General features: G+C 39.1%; 1 protein-coding gene across 3 annotated transcripts in view; it reads left to right on the top strand.

Annotated features, from left to right (window-relative positions):
• Positions 1–4485, top strand: part of MMAA (metabolism of cobalamin associated A) — a 45396-nt gene extending 40911 nt beyond the window's left edge. For all 3 annotated transcript variants that reach the window (XM_017881516.1, XM_017881514.1, XM_017881515.1), the window contains 2 exons: positions 2956–3105; positions 4138–4485. In XM_017881516.1, the coding sequence (XP_017737005.1) occupies positions 2956–3105; positions 4138–4428 (441 nt within the window). In that variant the 3' untranslated portion in view covers positions 4429–4485. The remainder of the gene's footprint in view (positions 1–2955; positions 3106–4137) is intronic.
• Positions 4486–25458: the final 20973 nt, after the last annotated feature.

The following is a 25458-nucleotide window of genomic DNA, read 5'->3' as shown; positions in this document are numbered from 1 at the left end:
GAGCTTTAGTATCCCAAGTTTTTCTTGGGGTTTCATTATGTAGGCATGATTGATTGAATAATTGAACTTGATTTCTAGCCCCTGTCCCCTCCCTGGAAGTTGGGTTGATATCACATGGCATAAAACCCCAACCCTCTAATCACATGATAGGTCTTTCTGCCATGGTCAGTCCCCCATCCTGAGTGATCTCATTGCATAAACTCAGGTATAGCCCCAGGCACCTCCCATGATTAACAGACATTCCTGTTACTCAGGAAATTCTGGGAATTTAGAACTTAAAAGATTACCTCCCAGAAACTCAAAGACCAGACAAATTTTTTCCTTTTTTTTTTTCAGAGACAGGGTCTCACTCTGTTTCCCAGGCTGGAATGCAGTGGTGTAATTATAACTCACTGTAACCTTGAACTCCTGGGCTCAAGTGATCGTCCTACCTCAGCCTCCCAAGTAGCTGGGACTACAGCCATGTGCAACCACTCTCAGCTAATTTTTGTAATTTTTTTTTTTCCTACAGATGAAGTCTTGCTTTGTTGCCCGAGTTGGTCTTGAACTCTTGACCTCAGGCAATTCTTGTGCCTCGGCCTCCTTAAGTGCTGGGATTACTGGTGTGAGCCACCACACCTAGCCCAGACAAATTATTTGTTATACAATGCTTCTGTTTCAATTTTATAATTCTAAAACACAGTGATTGCAGATCATGGCTGCTTATTTAGAAGCATTAACTATTAGAATTTCATAATTGAAAGTTTTGTTTAAAATATTTGAAATTTTAATCTTATGTAGAAAACCTGTATGTACTAAATAAGGTTTGACTTTTGGATTTCATCCTTTATTTTAATATTTTATGTGACATAATTTGAATTAAGAGATTGAGGTTTGTCCACGCAAAGCTGAAAGAAGAAAATACAAAGTATAAAAGAAATAATAATAAAAAAAGAGATTGATGTGTTTGTAGACATCAGGTTATTTTCCTCAAATGCAAATTGAAAATAAAATGCTATATACATTTAAGAAAAATTTCAAAGACTTTTTTCTGGAAATGCAGATGTTAATGATAGGTGTGTTTTTTTTTTTTTTTTTCTCTCTTTTTTTTTTTTTTTATTATTATAGCTTTAAGTTCTAGAGTACATGTGATAACTGGTGCAGGTTTGTTACATATGTATACTTTCATGCCATGTTGGTGTGCTGCACCCATCAACTCGTCAGCACCCTCAATTCATCATTTAGGGATCATGTATAACTCCCCAATGCAATCAGCCTCCCTCCTCTCCGCCTCCCCGATGGATAGGCCCCCCAGGTGTGTGATGTTCCCTTCACCGAGTCCAAGTGATCCATTGTTCAGTTCCCACCTGATGAGTGGAGAACATGCGGGTGTTTGGTTTTCTCTTCTTGTGATAGTTTGCTAAGAATGAATGGTTTCCAGCTGCATCCATTCCCTACAAAGGACGCAAACTCATCCTTTTAGGCTGCATCTACATAGTATTCCGATGGTGTATATTGTGCCACATTTTCTTAATCAGTCTGTCCAACAGATGGACATTTGGGTTGTTCCAAGTCTTTGCGTATTTTGAATTAGTGCCGCAGTAAAATACGTGTGCATGTGTCTTTGTAGTAGAATAATTTATAATCCTTTGGGTATATACCCAGTAGTGGGATGGCTTGGGCGTCATATGGTACATCTAGTTCTAGATCCTTGAGGAATTGCCATACTGTTTTCCATAATGGTTGAAACTAGTTTACAATCCCACCAACAGGTGTGGCGTCTGCTACCTGACTTCAAACTATACCTACAGGCTACAGTACCAAAACAGCATGGTACTGGTACCAAAACAGAGATATAGACCAATGAACAGAACAGATGTCCCTTCGAAAAAATACCACACATCTAAGCCATCTGATCTCTTGACCAAACTGAGAGAAACAAGAAATGGGGAAAGGAATCCCTATTTAATAAATGGTGCTGGGAAAATTGCTCTAGCCATAAGTAGAAAACTGAAACTGGGATCCTTTCTTACCCCTTATACGAAGATATAATTCAAGATGGATTGAGACTTAAATGTTAGACCATAATACCATAAAAACCCATAGAAGGAAAATCTAGGTAGTACATTCAGACATAGCACTGGGCAAGGGACTTCATGGTCTAAAACACCAAAAGCCAATGGCAGCAAAATGCCAAAATGACAAATGGGAACTAATTAAACTAAAGAGCTTTCTGCACAGCAAAAGAAACATACCATCAGAGTGAACAGGGCAACTACAGAGATGGGAGAAAATTTTTGCAACCTACTCCCAGTCTTGACAAGGGGCTAATATCCAGAATCTACAAGAACCTCAAACCAAATATACAGAAAAACAACCCATCAAAAGTGGGAAGGATCATGAAAGACATTTCTCAAAAGAAGACAGAAGACATTCATACAGCCAACAGACAAATGAAAAAAACTGCTCATCATACTCGCCATCAGAGAAATGCAAAATCAAAACCACAATGAGATACCATCTCACACCCGTTAGAATGGCAATCATTAAAGAAAGTCAGGAAACAACAGGTGTTGGAGAGGATGTGGAGAAATAGGTGTGTTTTCTTTTTAAGCACCTTACTGATGGATGGTTTTGCCTCCTGCAGTGTTAGCTCATGAGAAGCAGATTCCATCACGAGACAATGTGAACTCTCCTGCCACTCAATCTTGTTGTGACTTGATGTATTTACCCTAATTCTGAATGTATTTCAACATGTGAGTCTCTAAATTTGGAAGAGATATTACAGACAACTTCTATAATTCCAACAGCCAATGCTTTTGAGTGATTTCTGTCAAGTAATGGTGATTCTTGGTATCCAGGGCTTAGGAGGATACAGATGAAAAGTTAATGAAATGTATGACTTTCAAAATCTTAGCATTGACTAGTTTTCCCATTTTTATGTTGGTTGTCATTAAATGTTTCTGATATCTTTAGGGTATCAAAAGGGGTATAATCGAGATGGCAGATCTGGTAGCTGTAACTAAATCTGATGGAGATTTGATTGTGCCAGCTCGAAGGATACAAGCAGAGTATGTGAGTGCACTGAAATTACTCCGCAAACGTTCACAAGTCTGGAAACCAAAGGTAAGCTTGCTTGCATTCTGTATCTTTCACTCTGAATGGATTGTGTACATTAGAAGACAGGATGTAAGTCCCAAACTAGACGTATAATCAATCTTGCTTCTATGTGAAGATTATAGTTTTAAAAATCATGACAAAGCCAGAGTGTGTAGTCATGATTTTAAATATAATCCTTTAACCACTAGATGTCAAAAGCTAGATCAGAGATGATAGATGTGATTGTAATACTTGATTTGAGCCATTTGGAAGTGATAGCAAATCCATTCTGAAAGGAACCGTCCTTAAGATTATGGAGCAGTTAATGATTTGATTAACTATGTTGGAATTTCAGTAAGAGAGAAAAGGCTTGTGATGGCGATACCTCCATTCCCATTATGTTTGTTGGGTGCCATTTTTAGTAGGGAAAAAAATTTTAATCCTGTAATAAGTGAGGCAGTAATATTGATGTGGGCCTCTTTATCTGTAGACAGACACTATGTTGTTAAAGAATAAGCTGCAATCATTATAATGAGAATAATGATGACTTATCTTAATGTCATATCCCAGTTTTTCCCAATCATGTTGTCTGTATTGAGTCTGGAGCCATCTTATATATACATGCAGATGTCAGATGCCCAGCTCTTCCACTTACTAAATCAGGCAAATTTGACAGAGGGAATTAGGCTATTTCTCAACCTACCTTCATTTTCTGGCACTCAGGCCTCAGGGGAACCTACCTGGCATTGCCCTTGTCACAAGTCCTCTATGATGCCCCTGACCATCTGAGCAATTAAAATAAAATAAATTAAAACAAATCTCTGGATTTAAAATTTGACCTTGAATCAGTGTTTTATTTCTGCTATGCACTTAGTAATCCTAGGTATGTTATGTCAGAATATATATTGGTATGTTTACTTTGACACAGCAATAAAATCTCCTTCTTGTCAATTGCCTATTTCTGTAGACTATAAGAATTAACTGGCAGGTATCACAGTCCCCATGAAAATGTTTTCTATCATTTTAAGTGAGATGGTCTGGTTCTTCCCTTTTCAATAGGTAATTCGTATTTCTGCCAGAAGTGGAGAGGGGATCTCTGAAATGTGGGATAAAATGAAAGATTTCCAGAACCTAATGCTTGCCAGTGGGGAACTGACTGCCAAACGACGGAAGCAACAGAAAGTTTGGATGTGGAATCTCATTCAGGAAAGTGTGTTAGAGCATTTCAGGACCCATCCCACAGTCCGGGAACAGATTCCACTTCTGGAACAAAAGGTTCTCACTGGGGCCCTGTCCCCAGGACTAGCAGCAGACTTCTTGTTAAAAGCTTTTAAAAGCGGAGATTATTAAAATTCATCCTGTATAATAATTTTACATATCGTTTCATAAAGTATTGTAATAGAAAAATCACTTGTATGCTTATATTTTCAGTAATCATTGCATGGTGCTCTTGTCTTCTTTGTGACCCATGCTTGAAAACTTGAAGGAAGTTAGATATGAATGGCAAAAGTTAGGCAGTATTTATAAGGTACCTGTTGTACGTTACTGATTTCTGTTTCATTCTCTTCTTATACCCTGGCATGGTGGCCTGTAGGGTAGTTTCTTCTTATTAGTCAACAACATAAAAAGCTAAGGAGAGCAGAAAATATCTTGTACTTTAAAATGCTTACTTTGATTCCATATTATCTGAATTTCCAGAGAAGATGTAAACAAGAGTGACCACATTTTTAGAGTCCTTCTTGAAGCCAGAATGACACACAGTGGGTTACTAAGAGCCGCACATCATAATTGACATTTAGTGTACCAGATTATTCTAAGAATTTCTGAAATCACCATGTACATGAGTAATGAAACAACTGGAATAATGTGATGATGTGAACACAATTTTAAAGTCTGCTTGTCTGGATTTGCAGGGAGCCTTCCCCCACCCCCCGACACGATAGGTAAGAGGGCAAAAGGGAACTGGGAAAATCAGCTACAGATAAAATGGGTGATTAATCCCCAGTTCTTGGACCCATTATATTTGTAGCCCATTGGAGTAAACCCCTAAAAGACGAAGTGAGGTCAGAATGATTCAAGGATTGTTCAGTTTGAAGACTACCAAAGGCTTTTGCTTCCTTGGCCATTTCACTTCATTTTAGTATTTTAAAAATCTTTTTTCTTGATGGTGAATAAGTTTTGTCCTACGGAGGAAGCATAGCACAGTGATTAAGAGCTTGGGCTCTGTAGTTGGACTATGTGGGTTTAAACTTTAAACCCAGATCAATCATACATTAGCTGTATGAGCTAATCTCTTTAAGCTTCCATTTCCTCCCTGGTAAAATGAAATTGGTGAATAACTTTCTAAGGTTAGTGAAGATTAAATGAAATAATGTGGGAGAATTATTTAACTGTCATGATGGTGTATAGGAAATACTCAAAGGCTGCTTACTAGCATTATTACATTAAAGTTGTGGGTACCTGAAACTGTACAAACCTGATGTATAATTTCATTTTTCTCTCATGGTCTTGTTACTACCATCATACTCTTGACATTTTAGTATATTTTATGATTATCTTTGAAGAACCCTTTCTAGTTAATTCTTTGAATATATTTTATACTTATTTGATGGTAGTTGTAACTATGTATGTTTGAATAAAATTTCTAACCATAAAATTTCTCCATTGCACAAAAAGCCTTTATAGAAGTTTCTGACATATTCTATTCTGAACCCTGTAGAATATTTTATGTAGTATAGGAGCTTGCATTGTTACTTACTGTACTGGTTCCTATGTGGAATCAAATCTCTTGAGCATTATTTTAACAAACATCCCTTTACACTTTTGGAAAGATTTTAGTACTCCATTGGCATAGCTATTTCATAAAAGTTTAGGAGAAACTTTGAAAGGTTGTCCAGTTGACTTTTCTGATTTTAGAAAGGACCACCATGAAACTACCCTATCAGACAAAACACTGGTTTTTAGAAACCTGAGATAAGGAATTTTATAATTTTCCTGAGTAAGCTGTTACAGGGAATAACAAATCTATTGCCATATGTGGCACAGTGTAAGTAATGCTGGAGCACACATACTGCATTGTAAAGAAGGTAGGAAAGGTGGGGGACTTCTGTTAGCTTTAATTTTAAGGCTAAAGCATTTCTTCTCAGTTTGAACTACTTTTAAATGTTATAAATGTCATCATAAAAATCATTAGAAAACTCGCTTCTCCTTATGTTGTCATTGTACCATTGGGTATGGTATAGAGACCAATTTCTAAGAGATTTTTACCTCTGTTTCTGTTATTTGCTATACTGGAGGTAATATAATAATAATGAAATGTAGCCTTTTTTTTCAACTCAGAAATCCTATTCCCTCTCCCCATCTGTGATTATATTGTACTGGACTTCTGACTTGGTCAAAAGCATAGGTTTTGACTTACATACATGTGGGGGCCGATCTCAGCTCTATCACTAACTAGCTATATGATCTCTGGCAAGTTTTTTCTCTATATGCACTAGTTTCTTTATCTGTAAAATTAAGATAATAGCTACTTTACAGGGTTGGAAGTATTAATTTAGAAATTATACAGTGCTTAGCACTCAATAATTGGCAGGTGGTGGTGTAAATATTTTACATAGATATTTGTGACAGTTCTTTGTTCTCTAAAACAGACTAATATTAATTTCAGATTAGCCAAGCTACTTAATTTCTCTGTGCCTCAGTTTCCTCACTATTAAATGGGGATGACAATAGTATCCACCTAGAGCAGGACTGTTTTAGTATTACATATAATCCTTAGATATAAGTGCTGATGAAGTTTGGATATTTGTCCCCACCCAAATCTCATGTTGAAATGTAATCCCCGGTCTTGGAGGTGGAGCCTGGTGGGAGGTGTGTGGATTAGATCATATCTCTCATGAATGACTTGGGCTATCCTTTGGGTGGTAAGTGAGCTCTTGCTCTGAGTTCACGCAAGATCTAGATCTGGTCATTTAAAAGAGTGTGGCACCTCCCCATCCCCTACTCTCACTTGCTCCTACTTTCATCATATGACATGCCTGCTCCCCTTTCACCTTCTGCCATGATTGTAAGCTTCCTGAGGCCTCCCTAGAAGCTGAGCAGATGCCAGCACCATGCTTCCTGTCATCTGTAGAACCATGAGCCAATTAAACATCTTTTCTTTATAAATTTATAAATTACCCACTCGCAGGTATTTATAGAAAGAACAGCCTAATACAAGTGCTAAATACATATTTGACAATAAACGGCAGTTATCGCTTAGAACTGTTATGAGGATTAAGTGAGTTACAGTGTCCATTCATCTCAAAAAGATAATTCTGAAAAAAATTTCATAGGTTCACTTTGCCTTGTCAAGAATATAATTACCAGGCTGGGCATGGTGGCTCGCACCTGTAATCCCAGCACTTTGGGAGGCCAAGGCGGGCGGATCACGAGATCAGGAAATTGAGACCATCCTGGCTAAAACGGTGAAACCTTGTCTCTACGTAAAAATACAAGAATTAGCTGGGGCGTAGTGGGCAGTGCCTGTAGTCAGTGGTACTCGGGTTGTAGCATGAGGCAGGAGAATGGCATGGTACCCACAGACAGAGCTTGCAGTGAGCCAAGACTCATGCCACTGCATCAGCGCTGGGCAGCAGGGTGGACTCGCATCTCAAAAAAAAAAAAGAATTATAGTATAGTATATATATTATTCCTATATACCTTAGTATTTGAGCATTAACTTCTTGATAGGAAAAAAATGTGCCGAGCTCTGAAACTGGGCAGACATTTTGCTAAAAGACAGCTATCAAATTCATAATAATGATGCAGTTATTTCAAGTAGTTGCATTGCTATCCAACGAAACCTAACAGACAGTTTTCTCTTCACAATACTCAATCAGTATGGCCTTTTACTGCTTTCCCTTAACTTTTTATTTTTAGCTAATTGCCCAGGTACACTGAAGAAACAGGTTAACAAACAGACCCTTGAATGATATATTATGTAGTTTGCAACCTCTGTAATGCCCGCCCAAAAAAGAAACGACAGGTAGAAATTAGGGTGAAAATCATTCAAAGCAGTTGTGCTCACCAGGTCACGCCATCAGAGAAGTCATAGATGGCTAGCTAAACTAGTAACTACTAGGTACAACTGAGCAAGACCAGAAGTACTCCTGTGAGTATATGTTTGTGACAGATGGTGGCCTTTGCTGCGTCTAAAGCCTGGAAGTGCCAAATGTGGCTTCTTTAAAGCAATGTTCCACGCCAGACTTTATGAATCTGACTCCTAAAGTGCAAATTCTTACCAAGTGGCATATGTTGTTAGGGTTGCCATTGTGAATGTCAAGGTAGAGTGTCAGAGTGTTCCGGTACCAACAGTTAGATGTTCTAGAGCCATTTAGTGTTATTCGATACACTACAAACTGATGACACATGTCAAACTTTACAAAGGACAATCAGAATCGCAACTCTTTACAAATGTTTTTCTTTCTATAGTGTTTTAATTATTTTTCTAATTTAAAATTTACTAAATTTATTGACATGTTTATCCACGTTGAGATGAAACTTAGTTCTGTCCCATGAGCTTCTGTAGATTGCTTTGTCATTTGTGGTATGTTGATAACAAAAATGTTAGTGGCACAAAAGCGTTATATTGAATGCCTTGTTGTTTAGAAAATTTCACCTCTGTACTAGAAAATGTAGTATGATGTGAGTCAAAGTTCATTTAATACTTCACCCGAAAATTTGTGTATAAAGGTGACCTTGTGGCAGTTTATTTTGCTTTAGCCCCTCAGCTTCTTGATAGAATGACGGTGAGGGCCTATGTAAGTCAAACTCTTTCGTGGTAAGGTCAAAGGCGTTAGATCAAAACGTGTTAATTGATGCTTTTAACTAAGCAGGAAAGAAATCGAGTGACTCATTCTCAGAGCTTGTAGACATCTACTGGCCAATTTGAGATGGGGATGAATTCTTTTTTTTTTTTTTTTCAATTTTACATAATTTTTGACACGTTGAAGCTGTGCATGTGTCATGGGGGCACAGTTTGGTGTTTCAATACATGTATATGTCTGTGTAATGGATCAAATTGTGAGGTGCGTTAGGCATATCTATCCTTCTCATGGTGCATTTATCATGTTCTTTGTGGTGAGAGCGATTTAAAAAAAAAAAAAAAAAAATATCCTCTTCTTGAGCTATTCGTAGTATATCTGCCTTGCTGTTGCAAACCTAGCGTCCACCCTACTGTGCATAGACCGAGCCTTATTCCTCCTATCTAGTGTGTAACTTTGTACCCATTGACCGCCCCCCCCCGCTTCTCTTCCTTCTGCTCTCCCCTCCCCAGTCTCTGGTAACCATGGTTCTGTTCCCTATGAGATAAAACTTTTTTTAGATTCCACATGAGTGGGATCATGCAGTATTATTTCTTTTTCTGTGTCTGGTTTATTTTCCTACACATAATGTCCTCCAGGTTCATCCATGTTGTTGCATGGTGTTAATCTTAGCATGACAGTATAGCCATTTATAGGGCTCATACTTCACTGCCAAATCTTGTTATATGTGGAACCCAGCTATTTCAAGGATCAGTGTTCTCTTATAAAGCCACATTAGCATTTACACCCAGATTTTGCTGACTCAGAATTCCATTGCATGCAAGATCTCAGTCCCCTGAAGAGTCCTCTCCCCAACTATTTTTGGAAGTCTCAGGGGTTTCCTCACTGATTCACAAACAAGTTCACACTCTTGGGTGCAGCCTACTCGTGCCAGGCTTCTGTTGGGCCTCCACTATTTCTAATGCTGCTGTTCCTGTAGGAGAATGCTGCCTTGCTTAGATGTTCCCAAACTGTGAAACACTTAAGTTGCCAAAATAGTGCTGTTTCCAGGGTACAGCTTCTTTGCCTCTCTTCCAGTAGGGGCCAGTGCATTGTTCTGGGATAGGAACCAACTACTACCATCTCTTATTGTCCTCAGGTCTCCTGTCTTTTCCCCCAGCACCTAAGTACACACCTCTGCAGACAGCTTACCCCACACAAGCCCACTTTTCAAAATGTAAATCAACTCCTGCAAAGGATGCCTGGGTAGTTGGCTGTCCTTCCTTTTCTGGTAGTATCACCTTTGGCTGAATCATGACCTCCCAGCTTCACATGTGGATATGATTGCTAATTCTGTCAACCCCTCAAAAAAGGTATCACCCCCATTTTACAGAAAAAGAAACTGAGCATCAGGGATACTAGGAAATTAATCAAAGTTCACCATTTCTAAATGTGATGCATCATATACATTAGATTCAAACATTACTATTTTCCAAGTTGCTCAAAGCACTCTATGAACCTCATTCTTTCTATAAGACAGTTCAGTGACAGATGTTATCTTCAATTATAGATACCACTGTGGTATAGAGTAATTAAGGAATTTGTACATGACTCAGACGATAAGATCCTGCTCAGTGTTTTAACTTTAAGGCCTTTCTTCTACAACCTAATATCCTTGATTTTGCTTTTGTGGAGAACACACCTCAAGGTATTTTTTTCCCAGTAGAATTTTTTGCTTATGTTTAAGAATAATATTTTAGACGTTCAAACCCAACCAAACAGAAACCCTTAATATCAGCTTCTGTATTAGCCCAACTTTTGGCTAGAAATGACAGAAATCTACTAGCTTGGGAAAGAGAGTAACATACTGGATCATCTAATCATACAAGGAGAAGAGTAGGAGTACAGTAAACTTCACAGACACAAATGATGCTGGGGATTTTCCCCGCCTTTTCTCCTCTGTGTATTGACTTCATTCTCCTGGGTTCCTCCACATAGCTGGAGATGTGGCAACAGCAGCACTTAGGTCCACAGGAAGGATTTCCCCTATCTCCATAGACCTAATTCTGAAAGTCTCAGGGGAGCATTCTCACTGGTCTGCCTGACAGGTCGTAGGTCCATCTCCATGGCCAGGGATGTGGGTTCTATGATTGATAGGAATTGAGGAAAGATCATTTCCCCAAAACAAGAGGTTTGATAGTCACAGAATCAAATAGGATGCCAGGCAGACAAAACAGATGTCTATTACAGATACTTTAATCTGTTTTGGAGTAAAGTGAGATATAAGTATTATTGATTGGTGTCTTATATTAAAAGATTCAATCTTCATGAAAAGGTTTAATTACCTAATTATCGGTAATACAGTTGACCCTTGAACCATATGAATTTGAACTGTGTGGGTCTATTTACATGCTGATTTTCTTACACCTCTGCCACCCCTGGGACAGCAAGACCAGCCACCCCTCTTTTTCCTCCTTCAGCCTACTCAATGTGAAGATGACAAGGATGAAGACCTTCATGACGATCCGCTACCACTTAATGAGGGATCAATGTATTTTCTCTTAACATTTTCTTTCCTCTAACTTTATAGTAACAATACAGTATATAATACACATAACATACAAAATATATGTTAATCAACTGTTGGTGTTATCAGTAAGGCCTCTGATCAACAGTAAGCTATTAGTAAGCTTTTTACAGAGTCAAAAGTTATATGTGGATTTTTGACTGTGTGGGGTTTCAGCGCCCAACCTCCATGTTGTTCAAGGGTCAACTCTATACCCACTGAAACACGCACAAGTGAGGTTCATATTGTCAGCTGTCATATATTTGAACTTTTGTGACAATAACACCCTTATTTATTAGAAATATCCTTCCCCAATCCAGTTTTACAAGTAAAATATTTTTCTTTTATCCCTCCCATACTAACTTAATACTTACCTTTCCTAACAGTGAAGATGCATCTGCAAACAAAGGATCAATAGCTTCAAGAGTAATGGTTAAAGCAGGATATCTTTTTTGTATTATTTCTTTTATGTCTAGCTAATTAATAAGGGATTTTAAGAGTTATTTTAGCCTAACCAGCCCCTTTGAACAGTTGAGGCAGGCAATACGTTTCAAACACAGGTCTTTTGATTGTGTGGTTGACCTACTCAAGCCAACTCTAGAGAAAAAATGGTTTATTTTAAATATAGAGAATCTCATGAAAATCCAAGGACAGGAATCAAAATTTAGCCTTTAAGAATGGAGGCAATAAGGATTCCATTTTAAACTGATATATAAAGAACTTGAAAATCACCACTTCATCCTTACCACAAGAAATGCTGGCAAAACTGAAAAGGACTTTTGGACCCGTAGGGAACCACTAGACCGAAATCTGGAGACAGGTGCACCCAGACAGTCACAGCCGAGATCTGCCTATCCAGAGCGGAAACCACTGGAGCCATGAACTATTAGATTATTTTGAAAAATTAAGTGATTATTTTGAAGAATTGGGAGGCTGAGTTTGGACTAGTGCAAAAGTGAGAAACTCCTGGACGTTGCGGTCTTAGGGGAATCCCCACAGTTTTACGGAGTTTACTTCCAAGAACAGTGTTGTCACAGTGGAGATTCAACCAAAAAAAAAAAAAAAAAAAAAATCCTCTCATGGCTCTGGCAGGAGGAGGAAAAGAGAAATCATTATGTAATAAGCCCAGAGCCTTCTCATAGGCCTACTCTCCAGGAGAAAAGACTGTCTGAGCTTTTTCCCAGCTGGGATGATGGCATTCCTTCCACTCCATTCCCAGCTGATGCTTTTTTCTAACCTAAAAGAGGGAGGGGAACATAGTCAACAGGAGTCAGGGCTTGGGGCAACTAGATTAAAAACTCGGTAGCCAGTGAATGGAGAAGACAGTGGGAATAGGGGAAATCTATACCACTGGAAAAACACTTGTGAAGTCACAGCCCAGAAGCACAAGACCAATTAAAAGACTGATATTTAATTTTAAGATTATAAGACCCTTAAACCTTGCCATCATACCATCAGGGCTTTAATATTGTAACAGTGGATTACAGTTGTAAGAGCTGCCAGACACAGACTCTCTCTGAGGAGGAGTACTTAGGGAAGCCTCAAGAGGAAAGACAAAAACAAGGACATGAGGAATTTGAAGGCTCTAGTACCTGCACCTATCGCAAATATTAAAAACAGCTCAACTCCTAGCCAGACTAATTGCATCCTCACACTAAAAGCCTGTTTATTTCAGTGTCTGTTACCCAATAACATGTATTCATTTCAATAAAGGAATTACAAGGTATGCCAAGAAGCAAGAAAAGACATAATATGAAGAGACAAAGCAATCATCAGAACAAGACTCAGATATGGCATAGATGTTGGAATTATCAAACAGGGAATTAAAAATAACTGATTAATATACTAAGAGATCTAATGGAAAAATAGACAACATACAACAACTGATAGGTAATGTAAACAGAGAGATGGAGACTTTATGAAGGAATCAAAAGGAAACACTAGGAATTTCTGAAACTAACAAAAATTTAAAAAGCCTTCAATGAGCTCCTCAGTAGACTCGACATGGCCAAGGAAAAAGATCAGTGAGCTTAAAATGAGCCATTAGAAATTCATAAACTTAAATGCAAGATAAAAAAGAATAAAAGCCTGGAACAGAATATTCAAGAACTGTTGGAAAATTCCCAAAGATACACAATTATGGAATACTAAAAGGAGAGAAAAGAAGAAATGTTTGAAGTAATGATGCCTGAAAACTATTCGAAATTAATGACAGACACTAAACCACAGATCCAGAAAACTCAGTGAACACTAAACAGGATAAATAAACAACAACAACAAACCCACACATAACCATATATTTGAACTGCAGAAAACCAGACAAAAAGAATGCAGGCCATTCTCACGTGAACCAGAAAGTCTCAGTCATGATACTTCTCTCTGTCTTGTCCCTGCACCATTCTAGATTTTAACTCTTTCATAATTGTTTTTTATATGGACTATCAAGGGCCTTTCTAGCTTAAATTTTATATCATTACCTTAGAGCTTTAGGTTCCAGTTTAGCACTTTACAGTTTATTGGTTCCAGATTTTGGATTCCTGACAGAAATCTTCTGGTGGCAACAGCGTCACTGAGGAATCTACGGGTAGGTTTCCCAGAATCAGTTGCTCACCTCAATCTGCATTTCAGGAGGTGGGATAATAAAGCATAAATATGGTTCCTGTTTATTCATGAAGAACCGTTTGGAAAGCACTTTTTCTTGGGGTCAGTGGGTAAAACAGGCCGTGATGTGTACTTCCACCACAGAATAATAGGTAGATCAGTGAATTCCAGAGGAGTGAACTAACTGATTTAAGCAGCCAGTATGACTTACAGTCAAACCTACCTCTCCTAGCTAGCGTTTACTCAGTGATCTCTCTGTGACATGGATTAGAAACAATTTGTTAAGAAAAATGTTTGGACTTTTTGTTTTTTGAGACAGGGTCTTGCTCTGTTGCACAGACTTGAAGCGCAATGGCACCATCACAGCTCATTGCAGCCTCAACCTCCTGGGCTCAAGCAATCCTCCCACCTCAACCTTCTGAGTAGCTGGGATTACAAGTGCATACCACCATGCCTGGCTAAATTTTTGTTTATTTTTAGTAGAGACAGGGTTTGGCCATGTTGGTCTTGATCTCCTGGACTCAAGTGATCCACCTGCCTTGGCCTCCCAAAGTCCTGGTATCACAGGCATGAGTCACCGTGCCTGGCCTTTTTTTTTTTTTTTTTTCCATTTGTGGAAAAAAGACACAACATAGCCAGGGTGCAGTGGCTCACACCTGTAATCTTGGCACTTTGGGAGGCAAAGGTGGGAGAATCACTTGAGGCCACAGTTCGAGACCAGCCTGGACAACATGGCAAGAGCCCATCTATACACAAGATAAAGTAAAAATTAGTCTGGATGTGGTGGCTCATGCCTGTAGTCCCAGCAACTTGGGAGGATGAAGTGGGGAGTATGGCTTGAGCCCAGGAGTTTGAGGCTGCAGTGAAATATGATCTCTGGACTACACTACAACCTGGACAACAAAGCAAGACTCTAGAAAACAAACACACAAACAATGTAACATTCATGCTTTCAATTTCCAAGTATACAAGAACATCAACCACATGCATATTGTGCAATAGATGCCCAGAACCACCCCCACCCTGCATGACTGAAATGCTATAGCCACTGAACAAACTTCCCACTGCTTTCTTCCCCCAGCCCTTGGCAACCACCATTCTATTTTCTATTTCTATGAGTTTGACTATTTTAACCACCTCATATAAGTGGAATCATGCAGTATTTGTCTTTTGTGACTGGCTTATTTCATTTAGAATAACATCCTCTAGGTTCATCCATGTTGTGACCTATGACAAGATTTCATTTTTTGAGGCTGAATAATATTTCATTGTTTGTCCATACCACATTTTCTTTATCCTTTTATCTGTCAATAAACAGGTTGCTTTCACCTCTTGACTGTCGTGAATGGTGCTACAAATGTGAATAATGCTGGGTGTGCAAATGCATCTTTGAAACCTTATCTTTGACTCTTTTGGATATATACCTAGAAGTGGAATTGCTGGATGTATTACTCTGTTCTCACGCTGCTATAAATAACTGCCCAAGACTGGCTAATTTATAAAGGAAAAAGGTTTAATTGACTCACAGTCTCACATGGCTGGGGAGGCCTCAGGAAACTTACAATCGTGGCGGAAGGGAAACCAAACACATCTCTCTTCACATGATGGCAGCAAGGAGAAGTGCCGGGCAAAGAAGGAAAAGCCCCTTATAAAACCATCAGATCTTGTGAGAACTCACTCACTATCACAAGAACAGCAGCATGAGGGTAACCACTTCCATGATTCAATTACCTCCTACCAGGACCCTTCCAGGACACATGGGGATTATGGGAACTACAATTCAAAATGAGATTTGAGAGGGGACATAGCCAAACCATATCACTGGATCAATATAGTAGTTCTATTTTTAATTTTTGAGGAACCTCCATACTGTTTTGCATAATGGCTGCATCATTTTACATTCCCAACAGTGTACCAGGATTCCAGTTTCCTCACATTCTCACCTACAGTTTCTGTAACTTTTTTTTTTTTTTTTTTGAGACGGAGTTTCACTCTTGTTGCCCAGGCTGGAGTGCAATGGCACGATATCGGCTCACTGCAACCTCTGCCTCCCGGGTTCAAGCGATTCTCCTGCCTCGGCCTCCCAAGTAGCTGGGATTATAGGTGCCCACCACCATGCCTGGCTAATTTTGTATTTTTTGTAGAGACGGGGTTTCTCCATGTTGGTCAGACTGGTCTCGAACTCCTGACCTCAGGTGATCCGCCTGCCTCGGCTTCCCGAAGTGCTGGAATTACATGCATGAGCCACCACGCCTGGCCCACTTTCTGTAACTCTTACCATTACTTTCTGTTTTGGTAGTGGCTATCCTAAAGGGTGTGAGGTGATATCTCACTGATGGCTTTGACTTATATTTCCCTGATGATTAGTAATGTTGAGCATGCTTTTGTATGCTTAATGCCCATTTGTATATCTTCTTTGGATAAATGTCTGTTTAAGTCCTTTGCTCATTTGTTAATCAAGTTATTGGTTTTTTGTTATAAAGTTGTAGAAGTTCTTTATATATTCTGAATATTAACCCCTTATCAGATATATGGTTTGCACATAGACCTTTAAGTTATTATTATTATTATTCCCGCTCTTCCCTTATAAAGTTATCAGTCTATTTAATTCTAGAAATGTCATTGTTTCCTAGAGATCTGCTACACGTACTACATCTTTATTCCACATCAAGAATCTGAGAAATCACATTACCTCTTTTGCAAAACCAGTGGTGTTACTGTTTCCAGAAACTTTCTTCCCACAAGCTCCAGTCACTTGGGGCTCTTAAAATAATAGAGGACACAAAAACCATTTTTCTCAATGGATCCCAGAACATTTTATTGCCTGTCATATATTATTGCTGTTGTTATGCCTTGATTGTGTCCCTCCTCCAAAAAAATATGTTGAATTCTAACCTCCAGTACCTCAGAGTATGATCTTATTTGGGAATAAGGTTGTTGCAGATGTAATTAGTTAAGATGCAGTGATGCTGGAGTAGGGTGGGCCTCTAATCCAGTAGGACTGGTGTCCTTGTAGGAAGGCAACATGTGGCAAAGAAACCCAGGGAAAATGTCATGTGATGATGAAGGCAGAGATTGGAGTGATGCAGCCGGCTGCCAGTCAAAGAACACCAAAGACTGCCAGCAAACACCAAAACTAGGAAGAGGCAAAGGAGGATTCCCCTATAGGTTTCAGAGGGAGCATGGCCTGGCCACCACCTTGCTTTCAGACTTTCAGCCTCCACAACTGAGAGATAATAAATTTCTGTTGTTTTACGCCATCTAGTTTGTGGTACTTTTTAATGGCAGCCTTTTTGCTTCTGTTTATATTCCACAATTTATACCGTATCTTGGCCTTAAGTTCAGTATTGGGCTTTGACTATTCCAAATACTTAAATAGACATTTTTCCAAAGAAGGTATACAAATGGCCAATAAGCATACAAAAAGATGCTCAACATTACTAATCATCAGAAAAATGTAAGTCAAAGCCACAGTGAGATATTGAGATGTCACCTCACACCCTTTGGGATAGCCATTACCAAAACAGAAAGTAATGGTAACAGTTACAGAAAGTGTTGGTAAGGATGTGAAGAAATCGGAACCCTGGGGAACTAATACAGCTGTCAAACTATCTGAGCCTGCCTCAGAGAGAGAAACCTCTACAAAGATTTTCTCCCTGCCAATCCCCACTGCCCAAATAAATATATATTCTTTCACCTCCTGATTCTGCTTCCCTGAGCACCTTGGAAATCCATAAAATGAAAGGAACACATGAGATTCCCGGTGTTTCTCTTATCCGGGTACTTTGCTTCCTTTTATAGCCCATGATTTATACCACATCTTGGCCTTAAATTCAGTATTGGGCTTTGAATATTCCAAATACCTAAATCTTACAAGTCTGAGAGGTTGAGTTCCCTTATAAGAGGGACTCAGGAAATTTTAGAGACACTCTAAAAAAATTAGCGATGAGCAACAGAAAAGCCATTATGAAATGTTTGGCCACTCAAGCTATTCTGCCTCGAGGAGATAATGTCTGACACTCACCAGAGAGTGGGTAAAAGGCATAGTATATAAACTGTTCTGCTATTATAAAACTCATTTCAGTTCTATTCAACTTTTTATAATGTGCATTCACCTTCTCTAGCATCAAGCTCTATTACATGGCATTTACATTACAATTTAGCTCAAAATAATATCTTAATAATTTGCTCAAAAATTGTCTCAAAACAACAACAGATATTTCACTACACGTAATTTACCTATTTTCCAATATCAAGAAAGTATACCCAGGGAAATTTGTATGCTGTTTATGCTGCCTTTTTACACAGTTTTCTGCTTAAATGGCTCTTGATTAGTGAATTAATCCTAAGCAGGGTGGCAGGAGGAAATGTCATTGGTATAGAGTATATTATTCAAATGTATTTGTAGAAAGTAGACCAGGCCGGGCGTGGTGGCTCACGCCTGTAATCTCAGCACTTTGAGAGGCTGAGGTGGGCAGATCACTGGAGGTCAGAAGTTCGAGACCAGACTGGCCAACGTGGTGAAACCCTGTCTCTACTAAAAATACAAAAATTAGCCGTGCGTGGTGGCAGGCATCTGTAATCCCAGCTACTCAGGAGGTTGAGGCAGGAGAGTTGCTTGAACCTGGGAGGCAGAGGTTGCAGTGAGTGGCGATCGTGTCACTGCACTCCGGCCTGAGCAACAGAGCGAGACTCCATATCAAAAAAAGAGAAAGTAGATCAGTATGGCAGGAAATAATAAATGATGCTGTTCAGTGGCCCAAGGCAGATGCACGATAAATATTTATTGAATGAATGGATGAATGAACAAATTCTGAGCAAAGTTAATATGTAGACACAGAGACAAAGAGACAAAGCCATAGATTAAACAGTCCCTTCAAAGAGTGACAAATCAAAGGGCAGTAATATATTGAATTAATACAGTTTTCAAAATACCCTAAAATGGCATTTGTCAGGATACCCGCATTTTTGTAGAACAAAACATTGCATCTCTTAGCTCAAAGCATCTTTCAGTGTACCTCTGGAAATTCAGAAACAGGTATGTAAATACCAGTGCACATTATAAATCTGCCACCATGCAGACTAAATGTCCAAAGGATATTGGGTGAAGTATTAACCTTAGTTGTTCTAGGATCGTCTGTTCCCAGGTCTTGGTACATCCTTCTGTGCATCCTTAAACTTTTGGATCCCAAATCAGCACATAGTGAGAAAAGAGACAAGGAGAGTCAAACTTGGATATGTATTTGACTAAGCCACCAACATAGGCAAATAAGCTCCCCATGGTAAATAGGGAGGGAATGAAGGGTCTGTCTGTTAAACTTCAAGAAGATTTATCATCTGGTCTCTGTTCACCAACATTCATACATTACCTATTTTAGCAACTTTATTTCATGGCTTCCTCTACCCTCTAACATGAGGTTCTGGGGAGAATTCAACTTATTTAAAGCTATGAGGAGTTCATCTATCTATTATTTGTCTTCAAGCATTGAGAAACTGTAATTCACTAGGATTAATTCCTCTTTAATAGAGAACTTTTTTGGACTCCAGTTAGCAAATATGCCAGGGGTGATAGCCTTCTAGAATATTTCCTCTGAGTTTGAATAATTTCTGGGGTTGTAGGGTTTTGCATGTTAATATTTAATTGATAATATTTGATGTATGGTTCTTAAACTTGGTTTCAGAATCTTCAAAGTATTTCAGTGATGCATGTAACAAGAGACTGTACACTTCTTTCCTGTAAACAAGTCTACAGACCTCAGCGTGGGAACACAAGGCAATTTGCATTAAAAATAAATAAAGAATGTCATTCTTTGGTCTTTCTCTGCAGGACTTATTTATTAGGTCACGATTAGGAGCTTCTTTGAATATGAAATCCAGTCACATATGGGTTGTCAGATGCTTTTGGACTATTCTAAGAAAAAGGGGAAAAGTCAGCAAGTTGGGACCAGAGAAAGCCAGGGCAGAGAGAGGTGGAGGGTGACAGATAGATGGAGTATTCACTAGGCAAGAGTCCAGACTCCGCAGCCGTGTTGCCTGAGTTTCAACCCCAGTTCTACTGCTTCCTAGCAATGTGACTTTGGGTAAACTTTTTATGGATCAGTTTCTTCCTCTGCAAAATGAGGGCAATAATGGTTCCTTTCTCATAGCATTGCTGTGAGGATTAAATGAATGTTAAAGTCTAAGAAACTTGCCTGGGAAGTGTAAGTAATCTGCTTCTATATTTATCTATTATTATTATTATTATTATTATATACATGAGACTCAGGTTAGTTAAACAAGAATACTTTTAAATATATTTTAAGACATCCTTCTGAATGACTTTTGCTTTTCCCAGTAATGTTTTGCATGTAACAGACTGAGATTGGTGTACAAGCAGAATTGTATAGGACTGGCTTACTTTTATACTACAGGAAAGATGGGCCAGCTCCACTTGTGAGTCAACTTTCCCCACTCCCTCCCTGGGTGACCTGACAAAATCAGCTATTACTACATGCTGTTTATCTCAGGGTTACCACTAGGAAATGCATGAAGCCTTGACCATTATTATGAATCTTTTTTTTTTTTTTTTTAAGACAGGATCTCGCTCTGTCACCCAAGCTGGAGTGCAGTGGCCTGATCTCAGCTCTATGCAGCCTCGAGCTCCCAGGTTCAGGTGATCCTCCCACCTCATTCCCCCGAGTAGCTGGGACTACAGGCATGCACCACCATGCCCCGCTAATTTTCATGTTTTTTTGTAGAGAGGGGGCTTTGCCATGTTACCCAGGCTGGTCTTTAACTCCTGGGCTCATGCGATCCGCCCACCTTGGCCTCCCAAAGTGCTGAGATTACAGGCATAAGCCACTGTGTTCGGCTTTGATTATTTTTTAGCTTCAATTATTATGAGCCCTTTGGCTTATTTGCCTGAGAGTGTGTGGCACAGTTTGTGGACTATTTCATCGCAGGTGTTTATGAATAGACAGGGTTTCCCTGAAAAAGAACAACCATTCAAGTTTCCTCATATGTATACCTTGGTCTTTTCCTCCGTGGACTCATATTCTTTCCAGCCTATTTTCCTATTCTCTATTCCCCACCCATTTTTACACACACACACACACACACACACACACACACACACACACACACACACACAAAAGAACTGTATACCTTATTTTCTCCTTCCTCTGATTACTGGACCCAGAACTAAAAGGAAAGAAAGTTTAAGAAGTATCATATTGGATTGAATTGATTCCAATCTCTATGCCTTGGAGGATTTTTTCCCTCAAGGCCTAGACTCCAGAAGAAAGTGGAAAAGTAAATGCAAACCCAAAAGATTTTTTGCAAGATTTGAGTGATTGATTATGATATGGCTTGGATATTTGTCCCCTCCAAATCTCAGGTTGAAATGTGATCCCCAAAGTTGGAGGTCAGGCATCCAGGGAGGTGTTTGGGTCATGGGAGCAGATCCCTCATGAATGGCTTAGAGTCTGCCCTGCCATAATCAGTTCACAAGGTATCTGGTTGTTGAAAATAGTCTGGGACCTACCCCCGCTTCTTTCTCTTGCTCCTTGTCTCATCATGTGATGTGCTTGCTCTCCCTTCCACTTCCACCATGAGTGAAGCTTCCTGAAGCCTCACCAGAAGGAGATGCCAGCACTATGCTTCTTGTACAGTCTGCAGAACCACGAGCCAATTAAGTCTCTTTTCTTTATAAATTACTCAGCCTCAGGTATTCCTTTATATAAAGGCTATAAAATAGCCCCATACAGATTATATGTTGATACATTCAATTTACTTTAATTTTTGTAAATAACATTTTGACTCTGATTTTAAGCACCTATATTCATTGTAAAATTTTTTTAAAATAAAAGAATATAGGATGTAAAATCATGTGTATTTTCCATTCAGCTAAAATAAGTATTAACATTTATATATAACCTTCTAGGCCTTTTCTTCTAAAATACACACACACACACACACACACACATTTTATTAAGTGAAATTGGGTTCACAACATATACACTGTTGATCACCAGTTTCAGTTTTCAAACAGTAAACAGAACCAAAAATAAATTTCAGGAAAGCAATGAAAAAAGATCCTTCCTTTTGGTCTTTTCCTCACTAATTTTATCAATTTCCTTTTCCTGTTCCTTGCAGTTTCCCCTTCTTTTATTTCCATCAAGTCTTATTGCAACTGGTTCCTTGTATCCCGTGTCTTTTAAGCCATCTACTACTCAGTTTTTGATAAGTTCCTAAAAATTTCCAAATCACACAGTTCGTCGGCAAGTATGAAGAAATTATCCAAGATCAAGGACTAAGAATGAATACTATTATAATTGACAGACTCAGTTATTCACTGTTAACTCCTTCTGTGTACTCATTAAGGTGCGTAGCCACACTCATCCAAATATCAGAACTTAGCACCTTGTGGGGAGGAGATGGATTCAGTCTGAGATGGAAATTTCAGCTTCCTTGGGGTTTTCTCCTCAAGGGAATTCTGCTTTCTCTGGTCTTTATCTGGTATCTTCCTAGGTTTTGTCTTGTGATGGTATCAATAAGCTTCTGCCTTCACAGGATATAGCCTGACGTATCTAGTCCGTGGTGATAGAAATTGAAATAGTGGTTACCAGATGTGTTTTGTGCATGTGTATGTGTGTGTACATGTGTGTGTGTGCATGTTTGTGTGCGTGCACGTGCACACGTGTGCATGTGTGTGTGTGTGCTGTTTTAACTGGAAAGGGACACAGAGCAACATTTTAACATGCTGAATATGGGTCATAGTTACACGGGTAAGGACATATGTAAAATATATGTGTGTACTTTGCTGTTTGATGTTATCTCTAAATTTTATTTAACAAAATATGGCTTGACCCACCCTTTTAGCAGGCTGTCAGTACTTTAAGCTAGTGATCTAGTCAAGATCTAGCAACTTTCAGAAACTGCAGACCAGCCATTGTGTCAGCTATAGAGACTTCTGGCCTTTCCTGTTACTGGGTTCTTCTATAGAATAGAAATCCTCAGAGATGCTTCTGACAAAAGGAGTTTTGTGGTCAAATAAGTTTAAGAAATGCTGCATAATCTAGGCCACTTTGCAAGATGCACAATGCAAACAGACCTTAAAGGCTCTGAGAAGTCTTACAACAAAAAACATGTTTATCCCAAATTGTTCTAAACTTACTTACCATGAAACCCTTTTCATTAATACCTATTGATATCTCATTAGAATAATCAGCTGATGTTCAGAGAGAAGCCTAGTCAGTGCCAGGTCACCAAAGGCTCCCATGCACCAGGTGAAATGAACACCCCCTGCTAGTTTTATTTGGTATGAGGTCACTCAGTAAGCTTCTATTTTCACGAAATCATGCTCACAACCCAGAGTCTGTTGTCACAGTGCTCTTGATTTTTTTGTCATACTTAACACACTGATGAATAAACAATACAGCTTGCCATAAATAAGTTACAAAAGGGAAGATTTTAGTGCAGATTTTCCAACCTGGAAGTCAGACCATACAAGTCAGTGTCCGTGAGAAGGAAAGTATCTGATAAAACGTCAGAACAAAGAATGATCATGAGGTCCTCTAGAATTATTATAGATTAAACACTTATGATAATAAATTCAATTAGTCTGTTCACTTATTCTCTCATTTGAAGTACAATTTATTATTTTATTTTGTTTTTATTTTATTTTTTGAGACAGTCTCACTCTGTCACACAGGCTGGAGTGCAGTGGTATGATCTCGGCTCACTGCAACCTCCACCTCCCGGGTTCAAGCGATTCTCCTGCCTCAGCCTCCTGAGTAGCTGGGATTACAGGTGCACACCACCACGCCCAGCTAATTTTTTGTATTTTAATAGAGACATGGTTTCACCATGTTGCCCAGGCTGGTCACAAACTCCTGAGCTCAGGCAATCCGCCCGCCTCGGCCTCCCAAAGTGCTAGGATTACAGGTGTGAGCCACCGTGACCAGCCAGTACAATTTATTTTTAACAGATTTGTTCAACATCTAGTGGACTGCTGAACTAAGTCATAATTCCATCTAAACCCAAGAGTAGACATTTTCCTTAAGTTTGGCTACTTTTGGTTTTTGAGATTATAATTGTTAAAATGATATCATAACTGATTATGGGAAAATAAAATATTATAGAGGCAGGAAAGTGATAACCAAGCACACTGATACTATAATGCATTTTCAAAAGACCTTATTTTATTCCATATTCATTTATAGATTAACACATACTTTGAGAAGAAAATTTTTAAATTTTTTTACAAATAATCTTCACAATTTTGTCTATTTATTTTCCTGTCTTAAAACAATACATGCTGCTGGCAGAGTTTTCCTCAAGCAGCCACTACCTGATAATGAATGGGTTAGAAAGACCTGGACAGCCCAGTGTTCCTTTCTCTCCTTCACTCTTTATCTTCATGGTCTTTTTTAAAAAAATAGAGGTAGGGTTTTACTCTGTTGGCCAGGCTGGACTCAAACTCTTAGGCTCAAGTGCTCCTCCCATCTCAGCCTCCTAAGTAACTGGGACTACAGGTGTGTGCCACCACCCCTGGCTTCTGTCATCTTTTTATCTAATCTGGATTTCTCCAAAAAGTCTTCATCTCCATGATAAAAAGCAGCTAAGCCTGCCAACATCTGCCTAATTCTTTTTCTAGGGCAAATGTGCTTATGTTCCAAATTTCAACATTTTAAGGAAGAAACCATAAGGAAACATACTAACAAGTATTTGCAAATAATCTCATACTCAGAGAAACATACCGTATAGTGTGTCAGCCTGACTTTAAAAGACTTTAAATTCAATCCCTGGAGCAGGGTCTGTCACCTGCATTCAAAGACCAATTGTAGCAGAATCATGTAACAATATAAAAATGCAGATCCCTGGGCTTTACCTCAGACCTACAGTCTCTGAAGATAGAGCTGAGAGTTCTGCCGGTTTAATGGGCCCTATTCGTGCTGATTAAATCATCTATCGAAATTCTTTTTTTCAGCACTTAATGATAGCTCCACTTGCAGAATTGCTAATTGGCACTTCTGATTGGGGTGAAGCGGGGAATGTACATGGCATCTGTGTTTATAAAGAATACCGAGCGTTACTTGAATGAGCACTGGGGGTTGAGAACTACTGCACCAACAGTTAATTTCAAAAAAGAACAAACAACCGTGCGCAGTGGCTCACACCTGTAATCCCAGCACTTTGGGAGGCTAAGGCAGGTGGATCACAAGGTCAAGAGATCGAGACCATCCTGGCTAACACGGTGAAACCCCATCTCTACTAAAAATACAACAAATTAGCCCGGCGCAGTGGCGGGTGCCTGTAGTCCCAGCTACTCGGGAGGCTGAGGCAGGTGAGTGGTGTGAACCCGGGAGGTGGAGCTTACAGTGAGCCAAGATTGTGCCACTGCACTCCAGCCTAGGCAACAGAGCGAAACTCTGGCTCAAAAAAAAAAAA

This window comes from Rhinopithecus bieti, unplaced genomic scaffold (genome assembly GCF_001698545.2).
Source record: "Rhinopithecus bieti isolate Rb0 unplaced genomic scaffold, ASM169854v2 scaffold_12478, whole genome shotgun sequence".
NCBI classification, from domain to species: domain Eukaryota; kingdom Metazoa; phylum Chordata; class Mammalia; order Primates; family Cercopithecidae; genus Rhinopithecus; species Rhinopithecus bieti.
This window is presented reverse-complemented; position numbering and strand designations above follow the sequence as displayed.